General features: G+C 42.3%; 1 protein-coding gene across 3 annotated transcripts in view; it reads right to left on the bottom strand.

The window, feature by feature from the left end:
• The window catches only part of LOC105427777 (uncharacterized), a 53464-nt gene that overhangs the window by 11985 nt on the left and 28749 nt on the right, over positions 1-12730 (bottom strand). Inside the window, exons 2-4 of one of the 3 annotated variants that reach the window (XM_089083501.1) lie at positions 9747-10066; positions 9562-9645; positions 9042-9453 (exon numbers count right to left, since the gene is read on the bottom strand). The exons of the other annotated variants lie outside the window; for them this stretch is intronic. Coding sequence (XP_088939627.1) covers positions 9262-9453; positions 9562-9645; positions 9747-9833 — 363 coding nt within the window. The 5' untranslated portion in view covers positions 9834-10066 and the 3' untranslated portion in view covers positions 9042-9261. Of the gene's footprint in view, positions 1-9041; positions 9454-9561; positions 9646-9746; positions 10067-12730 lie in introns of those variants that run through there. 3 annotated transcript variants of the gene reach the window in all.

The raw sequence follows: 12730 nt of genomic DNA, 5'->3' as shown, positions 1-12730 counted from the left end.
TGCCGAATTTCGATGGATGGAAGACGTTGAGAACTTTGACGCGAGCGCGATCGCTCCGGATTCGTCTACGGGTTATATTCTCGAGGTCGATCTCGAGTATCCGCATCATTTACACGATCGACACACTGACCTACCTTTCTGTCCGGCGCGCGATAAACCACCCGGCACGCGGCAGGATAAACTTCTCGCGACGTTATACGATAAGAAGCGGTACGTCATCCATTATCGCAACCTGCAGCAATGTACGCGCCATGGTCTTCGTATCGCAAAGATACATCGCGTATTACAATTTGCTCAATCCGCCTGGCTTCGCGATTACATCGAACTCAATACACACTTTAGAACGTACGCGAAAAATGATTTTGAGAAAAATTTGTACAAATTAATGAACAACGCGGTATTCGGTAAAACAATGGAAAATGTGCGCAATCACGTCGACGTTAAACTTTTGACTAAATGGGACGGTATGGCGCGGAGGCAATGATCGCGAAACCAAATTTCCATAGCCGCAGCGTCTTTGCGGAAAACTTAATCGCCGTCGAACTGCGTAAACTCGAGGTAAAATTCAACAAGCCGATTTACGTGGGTATGTGTATACTCGACATATCGAAAATCTGCTTGTACGAATTTCACCACGAATACATGTCACCGCTGTATCGCGAGAAATGTAAGATCATGTACACCGACACGGACAGTCTCGTATACCACATCGAGTGCGATGATGTGTACGAGGCGATGAAACGCGATATCGCTAGATTCGATACGAGCGATTATCCGACGGACAACGCGTACGGGATGCCTCTCGCGAATAAAAAAGTACCCGGTCTAATGAAGGATGAGAATAACGGTGCGATAATGACGGAATTCGTCGGACTCAGAGCGAAGATGTACGCGGTGAGGGTGGACGGTAGAAAAGACATTAAAAAGGCGAAAGGTGTAAAGAATAACGTCGTAACGCGAACAATAACATTCGACGATTATACGCGGTGCTTGAACGAAGAGATCGAAATGACTCGTCGCCAGTCGTGTATAAGATCCAAGCTACACCAAGTATACACGGTGTCCGAGTCGAAAATCGCTCTGAGTCCATACGACGACAAACGATACATCGTACCGGATTCGACGGAGACGTTACCGTGGGGACATTGGCGGATTCCGTTGTAATATATATATATACATGTTTATACAATGTACATATATTTTTATATTTTTTATATAGTTTATATGATGCATATATGCATGTATGTATGTATGTATGTATGTATGTACGTACCTATGTATCATATCTGTGTATGTATGTATGAACGTATGTATTCTTGTAGTTTTATACTGTTATATATGTAGTATAGATGTATGTATTTTTTGTAGTTTTTATATGTAATTTTTATATGTAGTTTTTACAATAAAATTTAGTTGTTCAAATTTAGTTGTTCAAATTTATTTTATATATAATTTATAATAGCAACCAAGATCCTGCTGAGGAATTAGCTTTAATTCTCTCTTCGATTTTTTTAATTTATACTCGGCTTAATACATATAGTTTTACATGTGTTCTCGTAAGTTACATACATGTATAGTTTAAAAAAATGTAATGGAAGAAAAAAAATAATAAAAAACTCTTTGTATACATGTATACAGTGTATATTTATTTTTTAATACATTATAAAAATAAAAAAAATGAATTAAATCACACTGCTTTTGTTTATCCATGAGTTATGCGATCTATCGAATCCCAGCCACTTGACGTAAACCTTGTCTCCCTTCCTGCGTAGTACTTTCTCCACGAGATACACGTCCGGATGAGTCGCGCGATGCAATTCGTGCTCATAGAACGCACCCGCGACCGATTTTCCGCGATAATCCTCGAGCAGATAAGTTACGGGATTAGTACGTTGCACTTTAACGATCTTAAACACCTCGGTGGTCCAATTTGGCGTGTAACCTTTTTCGAAAAGTGTCTTGTACTTGCTCACGCGTACCGATTCGCCTACTTTGAATTTTGCTGGACCTGCGATCTTTATCGCGCTGTATACCGTATCCAAGAGTCTTTTGGCGATCGCGGGAGTTACGTCAACGGGTCGCATGCCGATAGTACGATGCTTGCGCGCGTTGTAATCTGACACGAGACGCGGTAGCGCGTCGACCCACTTGTAAGTGCCGTTGAGCGTAAACATCTTCCACATGTCGTTCTTAAGCGTGCGATTGAATCGCTCGACGATCGATGCCTTCAACACCGTATACGTGGAATAATGATTAACGTTGTGTTTTTTCAAGAGTTGTTGCACATCAGCATTGTAAAATTCCTTTCCCATATCCGTTTGCAAGTTTCTCGGGCATCTTCCGCTCTCTCGAATTATCTTAGCGATAGCGTTAGCCGTCTCGCTTCCGACCTTGCTCTTGAGCGGTACGGCCCAGGCGTACTTGCTCAACGCATCGATGACGGTGAGTATGTAGTGATGACCTCTGTTGAAACTCGAGTACGGACGCATCTCGACGATGTCAGCCTGCCACAGATCGTCGTATCCCCGAATTATGACACGTCTTCGTGGAAAATTTCTCCTCGCCGGAGCGTGCAATTCCTCAACGAGTCGTCGCCTCTCGGAGCTAATATTTTTTTCACGTCCATCGGATCGCATGTTTCAACGATGTTTAATAGTAAAGATAAGATATACAATTTAAAATTGTTTTTTTCCTCACTGACGTTAATCGACTGGCTCGTTTCATCGATACGCGATTAATTTATAATAATGCCGGTTTCGCGAAGTTCCTCGATGATCGACAGCATCTCGTTGTCGTGAGCGTTGTTACCAGCTCGGTGCGAAGCGTCGAGCAATCGGAGTCGATCCACCAGTTCGTTGGGATCGTCCCAATGCACGTAATCGATCTTGTTGTCGTTTAACTTCATGGCGGTTGGTATATTGCTCACGCCTGCACCCTTTTTACGCCCGCTATTTCCATACGTAGATACGAGCGGAGCGATGATGTTAATATACTTCGATCCCCTATTGCCCTTGATGGGATTATGGGCGCTGTAACCACGTCTATGAGCATTTGTTGTTAACAATATACTTTTATACGTTTGTTTGTCATCCTCGGTAAAAACCGTGTCATCGGGAAATTTCTTGAAGATCAATTCGTACAATCCTGGTGTACCATTGTATCTCACATTGTCTATGATTATGGAGTCATTTTTGTCAACGTCAAATTTCTTGTCACCAAGCATCGCACCACAGTCTTTATCGAAATAAACACCGTATACGCGATCAAATGTATCGTTTTTTCCATTATCATCGAGAAGAGGGCTTACGTACTTTTGCCCTAATGGTCCCAGCTGATTATGCAACGCTTCTCGACCTTGTTGCGTTTGCAGACTCTGTTTGATGGTTGTTTCGAATGACGGTTCACTGGCGTCTTTTGTTTCGAAAACATCTTCCTTTTGCAGGAACAGCGGTGGTTCTTTCGGTGGATCTTTCGATGATTGTATCGGTGTAATCGTATCGAACACGAGTGAATCTGACGCGGCTTTCAATTCTTTCGTTGTACGTTGTTTTTTAGACTGCGGCGTTAATTTCAACCATCCAACATCCGTCCAATATGAATCCTTGTCAGTAGTAGTAGTAATATTGTTATCGTTATCGTCATCGCTGTCTTCACGTTTTTGTTTTTTCTTAATACCGAGATCCTTTGCTTCTCTTTCAATCGATTGAGATTCCTCGGTTTTTTCCACAATCTGTTTTAGAGGTTCGACGATGGGCTTGAAGCGTTTCTCCAACGCTGTATCTTCAGCTATTTTACCAATTTTTAAAGCGCGATATTTTTTGCGAATCGAATCGCTCGTTTTCGCAATCTGTTTCGCTATTTTCTCGCGATCTTTGGTGTTATCCATGTTGCCTGCTCCACGTATCGACATCGATTAACCACTTTACGGTACCGCGAACGTATTAAATTCCTTTCTGTATCGCCCATTGATAAGCGGACTGTCCTTATCTATCACTAGAAATCCATACTCGCGCTGCCAACAATCGCGGCATAACGCACAGAATTCATCGTATGACATGTCGGTATTCACGTGATCGTTGTAAACATGTTTCAAGTTGGTACCATCCTGTTTGAACAGAATCAGCAGGTTCGCATTGTCGCGTATCAAATGTTTAGGTATCTTCGCGTACGTCTGACAGAGATAGAAGCAATCGACGTTCGAGTGGCGGCCCATCGAAAAGTATTCTCTCACAGCATCTTGCTTATCGCACGCAACGTCGTCGAAGACGAAGATCGAATTGGGACGTGCCTCGCTCGGTGGAATGACGTCACTGTTGTTGGAGAACGTAAAGTAGCCGATTTCTTCTATCGATGTTAGTAAATTTTCCAAGTATCGATATTTCGGTTGTTGCAGCGATTTCGAGTATACGTACACGTTCTCGAAACGTACACCGTGCGGACTCTCGAGCAAGCTTATGAGAACGTTGGTTTTACCACAATTCGACGGCCCGCAAATGATGGCGCGTATAGTACTTGGTAACATTTCACCGTGCTTGCGCTCCGTCGCGATGTCTCCCATCATTCGCGCTCTCTCGTCACAGTTCGCGACGCGTATCGTCAGCGGCTGCCGTACAAATTTCATGTTCGCACTGCGTTATCTAGGCTTCGATCGAACGCCTATTTATAGGCGCGCGAAACCACGAATCGCTCAGTAGCAAAAATGTATCTCGCGCTGTCGCATCCCTCCGATATTCGGGATTTGAGCGCTGAGCAGTTGCAATATATACCGAAGGTCGTACTGTTACGCGTGTGCGGTAATTATATCGATCACGTGTGGGACAAGCTTCCGGAGTATATAAAGGCGGATTTGGAGGTTCAAACCTATCGTCGCTGCGTCGAGCATTATAATCAATCGTGGGATCGAGATCATATAGACGGTCCTGCACCGAAGATAAAGGATTGTGGCCTATGCCAGCAACAGCGTCAAACGAAGGCTACATTGGAGGTCTGCTCAATCGAGCGATAAACGCGCTTCCTTTCGAACTACATATCCCCGGCTATCAGTTTTGCGGTCCGGGTACTCGACTGAAAAAGCGATTAGCCAGAGGTGAAACGGGCATAAATCCACTGGACGCGGCGTGCCGTGAACACGACATTGCGTATTCTCAGAGCAACGATCTCACCGACAGACACGCGGCGGACAAGGTACTCGCCGATAAAGCCTTAGGACGCGTCATCGCGAGAGATTCGGCTCTGAGCGAGAAAGCTGCAGCTGCAGCCGTTTGGACAGCGATGAAAGCCAAAACCAAGATCGGCATGGGTATGAAGACGAAGAAAAAAACCGGCAAAAAAAAGAAACGAATACTTCCAACGGCGAAACGAGGTGGTGTGTTACCGATTTTGCCAATTTTGGGCGCTCTCGGGTCCTTAATCGGCGGAGCAGCCAGCGTGGCGAAAGCGATAAACGACAGGAAAGTCGCGCAACGTCGCGCGATGGAAACGCACGGACAGGGACTGTATCTCGCTCCGTACAAATACGGACGAGGACTGTATCTCGCCCCGTACAAAGGCGGACGAGGCGTAACAGCGAAAAAAAGAAAAAAAGAAAAAAAAACGCCAAAGAGACGATAAAAATACCTACGGGTGTAACCACCAATGTACAATTGGACCAGCTGGCGAAGCGTATGCGCGTACCGTACTTTAGAGGTGTTTTCATGCGTGACGCATTACCGATTAGCGGCGCGCGTCGAAATGAAAACGGTATCGTAAATCTGGACGACACGACGGGCCCCGGTACTCATTGGGTAGCGTACGCAAAGAGAAACAATCGCGTTGTGTACTTTGACAGTTTTGGTAATCTTCGACCACCCAAGGAACTGATACGATATTTCGGAGACGATGCTACGATAGAGTACAATCGAACGTCCTATCAGACGTACGATCAGAGCGTCTGCGGACAGCTGTGCTTGTGGTTTCTTCTCCAAAACGGTCGACGCGCGTGAATTTATAAAGTCCGACAAAATGTCGCGGCGTCTCAGTATTCGTCGAACGCTTTTTCCATCATGTCGCTGACGCTTACGCTGAGCGGGAAGAGCAGCGTTCTCGCGACAAATTACTCTCCAGCCATAGATTTGAGCGATGATGACTACGAGCTTGGTCTAACAATTTTGGAGACTTATCACACGATACCGAATGTAAACGCTTCGAACAATACATTTTATTTTGGCAAAGACGATGCAGAAATTACGATTCCCGAGGGGTCGTATGAACTGCATGCCATAAATGAATTTTTGAAACGTGAGATTTTACGGAAACGTCCGCGACGCGACGCGCCCGAGGGTAACGCTGGTGACACCGCGCGCGGCGATGACGAGATTGGAGAATACCCGATAGTGCTCCGCGCAAATTACAACACGATGAGATGCGAGATTAAATGCGCCTACAGAATAAACTTTAACAAGCCTCGTAACATTGGATCGCTGCTGGGTTTCTCGAGGCGTATACTGCAACCGCGAAGGTGGCACGAATCGGACGTGTCGATCAACATAATGAACGTAAACATTATCCGTGTAGAGTGCAACGTGACCGCGGGCGCATACAGCAACGACAAAAGTGTGCACACGATACACGAATTTTCACCGAGCGTGCCGCCAGGATATAAGATATCGGAAAGGCCGATGCAGATCATTTACCTGCCAGTCATCGTACGGAGCATTACGGAGCTAACGATACGCATTGTTGACCAGAACGGACGATTGCTCGATTTCAGAGGAGAAGAGATCACCGTCAGATTGCACGTACGACGGCGACAGCGATAACGCGAGCGTGACATTTGAGATGCTCGTGTTGAACGAAGCGAAACATACGCAGAGAGATAACGCATCTTGTTTTACAAAGAAAACATCGATCGACAATATTCGCTCATTCGGCTGCGTCAAGAAGAGGAAGAAACTTAACGCATCGAACGTTAAATTTTTACAAGCTTTAGGATTCGCGGTGTGCAACTTGTGAAATGACTGATATCCTAAATATCGAAGACGAGCCAATCTTCGACGATCGCATCGTCAAGATTGAGACTCATGCGTATAACCCGTTCGCCAATACGACGTTCGGGTACAGCGATGAGATAAGAATACCTATACAGCAACAGGATCTGTACACATTGCCGTACGAAAGCTTTCTATATATCGAGGGAAAACTAACGAAGAACAGAGTTGTCGAGGGATCTGATGTGGTGCTGGGAAATAATTTTGTCGCGTTCCTGTTCGATGAGATTCGATACGAGCTTGATGGTGTGGAGATTGATCGTAACAGAAACGTGGGCGTAACCAGCACGCTCAAACATTACGTAACGACATCATCCGACAGAAGCGTGATTCTGAGGAATGCCGGTTGGGATGCGCATACCAGCGCGGATGGATATTTTAACTTTTGCGTACCTCTCTACGCACTGTTGGGATTTTGCGAGGATTACAGACGCGTGATAATCAACGCTCGTCACGAATTGATCTTGATACGATCTCGTAACGACAACAATTGCCTGATGGGAAATTCGGCGTTGGATCCCGTGATCGACTTATTCAAGATACAATGGCGAATGCCGCACGTGTTATTGAGCGAGATAAAAAAACTATCGATGCTGCGCACTTTGGAGAGCGGACGATACTTGAGCATGGCTTTTCGCTCGTGGGATCTGTACGAGTTTCCGCTGTTACAGCGTACAACCAAGCATTCGTGGGCCATCAAGACCGCTACTCAGCTCGAGAAACCGCGATACGTCATCTTTGCTCTGCAAACAGGTCGCAAAAATGTCATGGCTGAGGACACGAGCCGATTCGACGACTGCAATTTAACCAACGTGAAACTCTATCTGAACTCGGAATGTTATCCGTACGACGATATGCATCTTGATTTCGACAAAAACAGATGGTCCGTGTTGTATGAAACATACGCGCGTTTCTGCAAGGGTTACTACGGATACGAGTATCTCGAGCCGAGTCTCACCGTCACGTCTTTTCTACATAACGGTCCATTCGTAATCATCGATTGTTCTCGACAAAACGAATCGGTCAAGAGCGCAACCGTGGACGTGAGATTGGAATTTGAGACTAAGGAGAACGTACCGATGAATACCACCGCGTACTGTCTCATTATACACGATCGCGTGGTTCACTACAGTCCGTTGACCAATGTTGTACGCAAGATCACCTAAGAGCATCGCTGGCACATGAGAGAGACAATAAAATCTACGATACATCGAAATCGACCGCAGTCTCGAAAAAGTGCTCGTCATGGTCGTGCCCGTTCGTAGACCTGCAAGGTTTTCTCGTTGGAGGACAGTTTGTTGTAAAGGAGTTTGCCGCTCTCAGAAAACGGACCGTTCTCTCTCACTATATTTTCGCAAGCCCTATACCATGGCATTTCCTCGCAAGTGCCGACAAGTCTCGCGCACGTTGGGTGATACGTCATCACCATAGACTACGATGGGACGACGGAACGATTCCATACAGCAAAGCTAAGAGTTTGATTACAAAAGCTGTGCATGGAACGGAAGAAGACGACGACGCCGACGACGACGACGACGACGATGACAGCGATGCTGTCGTATATGTCAAGGGACACGAAAAACGACAATGGCTGTGGAATTTACTTCTGGACGATGAGCGCGTGTACATCGAGACTCTGGATGCTGATTACGAAAACGTAGATTCTCTAAACAATCTGGACGCTGATAATACTATGCGATGCGGATATCACTATACTAATTGCGCATTACAAAATGTATTCAAATTATTTAATTGGTGGTCAGATAACCATGAATAAAATAAATATGATATACGAATTACGTTTTTTATTTCTTTTCCATGCGTTGATAATTCTAACGACGTACCGCTTCTTATCATATAACACCGAGAAGTTTATTTTGTCGGGATGACTCGCGCGCGTCGAGCAGAAATGTAGGTCAGGGTGTCGGGCATGGACATGAAAAAAATTGAATCACGATTTAAAAAAGTGAAAAATTTTTTTAATATTTATTTAATGCAAAAGAATAATTCATATACTTTTATTTATTGTTTATACTATAATATTTATTGTATTATATATGTATTATATATTGTATTATATATTGTATTATATATTATAATATTTATTGTATATATTGTATTGTATTGTATATATTTGTGGATCTATATTATTTATGTAACTATTCAATTATGTAATTATTCAAAAATAATAAATGAGAATATCCTATAGACTGTCCACCACACTGTTATCCACTGTTCACCACACTTCTTCATCCTCTTCATATGGACGTAACCCAAAGAGTCTCTGCAGATCAAATACGTCCTCGCGAGTAATTTCTTCCCATAGAAAATGTAAATATTCCTTGTGTTGGCGACGCTGATATCGTATCCATCGCCGATGATTGATATTCATAAAGCCATTAATCTTGATGTCATATATGCATAAGTACTGCAAAAAAATAATAAAAAATCTCAATTTCACACAATTCATTACATATCAAATAAAGGAAAAAAGACAAAAGAGAGAAAAAGAAAAAAAGGAGAAAAAGTTACGTACTCCATTCGGGTGGCGTATTTGAATTTTTATTAGATTTCGTACTTGTACAGTTTCCACGATTGAAATACCATCGAGATATAATGTCTGTCAAATTACAAAAATATTGAGTTTAATATTTTTTTACAATATTGAGTTTAATAATATTTTTAAACATTAGAAAGATACATGTGAATAAATATACTTACTGCTTCCGTTGGATAAGTAATTTTTAACACATCTCTAATATACGCCAAATAATCGAATTCCTGTGATGTCTTTTTGTCATTTGCCATTTCTTCTCGTTAGACACTACGCGATACTTTTGCGTTTTTTGTATGCACGCTTTTCTCTCTCTCTCACATTAGACTTCCATCTACTGTGATCCTGCACACTGCATGGACCCATTATATATCATCGACAATTTCTTTGTCCCTTGTCGGAGCATCATCATAGGTCTCCCCGATTTGTTTATAGCAGCCGGAGTATCGGCGCTTCTCTTGACTCGCCGCGACACGTACGTTGATTTCTACGAAAAAAAGCCATCATAGGTCTCCCCGATTTGTTTATAGTAACTGGAGTATCGGCGCTTCTCTTGACTCTCGCCGCGTTCAGTCTCATGAGTCTTGTGGAGGCATTGAAACGTGGCCTCCATAATAATTTTTGTGCGCAAAGAAGCACTAGTGCGTAAAAAAAACAATTGTTTTTTGCGTGAAGAATTTGAGTGCAACGCAATGGAATTACCACGCGTCATTCTCCGCGCAAGATTCAACGGAGTAGAGTACCGTGGTACCTTTATAGTATTTGTGGAGGAACAATGCATTTATTATATTGATAATAACCCTCTCATTGGTGCCACGCAATTGCCATGGCTAATACCTTTATACGAATATATTCATGCATTGGCTTTGGCACAAGAAGAGGAGGAAGAGGAGGAAGAGGAGGAGAATAATTATTTAGAAGTCGCCCCCGCGGGTTAATCTCGCGATATGTGAATGAAGTCTCCCTCCTGCGAATAATCCGGAGGGAATAAAATTATTTCATGGATTATTAACATTTTTCTTTTTTGTGTGTATTTTGTTACAGTGACTGAGTGTTTTTTTCTTTGATTTGTTAAACATTTTTTTGTGTGTATTTTGTACATTTTTTTTCTTGGACATTTCTTTTTTGTACTTTTTAAGTGACTTTCGTACTGACTTTTGTACTTTTTTTTAAGTGACTTTCTACCTCAACCTGGTGAGTCTTTTTTTAATTTTTTCTTTTTTTATTTTTTACTCGGCGGCGGCGGCGGCGGCGGGAGCGGCCCCCCCCTCCCCCCTCTGACGTCATGTCCACGCGTCCAATTCGTTATTTATCTTTTGGCAATTATTTATCACGGTGCTCTGAAGGTATCAATTGTCGACGCTGTTTACATTCAATGGGTCGCCCAACACGCGCCGTCCCCCCCTCCCCCCGCCCCGGAGCTCCTCGGTTGCGCGCCGTTCCCCCCGCACACCCGCACCCCCTTCAACGCTTCTGAGTTAGAACCCGCCTTATATTCCTACTAATGGGGTACGTAACTTTTTCTCCTTTTTTTCTTTTTCTCTCTCTTTTTTTCTTTTTTCCTTTATTTGATATGTAATGTATTTTGTGAATTTTAAAATTGAGATTTTTTTATTACTTTTTGTAGTATTTGTGCATATATGATATCAAAATTAATGACTTTATAAATATTAATCATCAGCGGTGGATATGGTATCAGCGTCGCCAATACAAGGAGTATTTATATTTTTTATGGGAAGAAATTACTCGTGAGGACGTATTTGATTTGCAGATACTTTTTGGTTTATGTCGATATGAAGATGATGATGAAGAAGTTTGGTGAAATTTTTCTACAAGATATTCTCATTACTTTGAATAATTACATAATTAATAAAGAACCACAAATAAATGTATATACAATAAATAGAAGTGCATTATATGATTTATTATATATATATATATATATATATATATATATATATATAAAGTCCGAAATAGGCGAAATGGAACATTCTTATTGCAATAACTTTCCGGACAATGGATTATTCCGATACACGAGGGGCACTCGTTTGACCAATATATATATATATATATATATATATATATATATATGTGTGTGTGTGTAAATATATATGTATATATATAAAATATATATATATATAAAATATATATAAAAAAATATATATATACATATATATATATATATATATATATATGTGTAAAAGCCCATACAGCACAAATAACTGTCGACTGTTTTTAGTCGACTTGTAAAGTCGACATTTAATCGACATTTAATCGACTATTTCTGTAATAATTTGTGTTGACTTTATTTGTTTTACAATAAGTCGACTTAAAGTCAACTATTTCCGAGGATATTAAAGTTGACTTTTTATATTAAACTTTTAGTCGACTAATTATAATATTGTCAAATTTATGCTCATTTTTAATTATACAGATGCATTATTAAATTATAAGAATTCTAATTTGATATTTATATTTGACATCAAGTCAATATTGCGAGCCATTAAGTGGAACGCACCATTAAGCGTGTAACATCCGCAGAAAATTAAAACTTACGGATGTTCATTTAAAATGACGCAGATGCAGTCGAGCGGTACCTTAGGTTAACGCATGCGCGATTTTAAATATTAAAACATATAAGTAGTAATACTAGGCGGGTTCTAACCCAGGTCCTTCGAGGGGGGATGCGGGTATGCGGAGGGGGGGACGGAGAGCGCGGGGAAGAGGGGAGGGGAAAGTCAGAGGCGGCGATCCTTTGAACTGAGCCGTCGGGAAGGAGAAGGTAGATAAGTAGGATTCGGTGAAGGGGATATAAACAAGTGAATAAAAAAGTAGATAAACAAATAAATAAACAAGAAGATAAATACATAGGTAAACAAATAGAAAATTGCGATTCAAAGGACATGACATCACGGGGGTGGGGAGATAGTGAAGAAAGACGAAACAAGGTATAAACAAATAGGATAAGATAGCAAGGCGATATAAACAAATAAGATAAGATAGCAAGGCGATATAAACAAATGGATAAACGGGCGGCGAAGATGATATAAAAAAATTGCGCGTGGACAGGGCGCGTGAACATGACGTCGGGGGAGGGGGGCCGCCGCCGCGTCCATCGCTGCCGCTTCGCCCGCCGCACCCGCCACCGCCG

This window comes from Pogonomyrmex barbatus, unplaced genomic scaffold (assembly GCF_055798465.1).
Source record: "Pogonomyrmex barbatus isolate J1 unplaced genomic scaffold, ASM5579846v1 scaffold7, whole genome shotgun sequence".
NCBI lineage: Eukaryota > Metazoa > Arthropoda > Insecta > Hymenoptera > Formicidae > Pogonomyrmex > Pogonomyrmex barbatus.
Note: the sequence above shows the minus strand (reverse complement) of the source record. Positions and strands in the feature narration are given on the sequence as shown.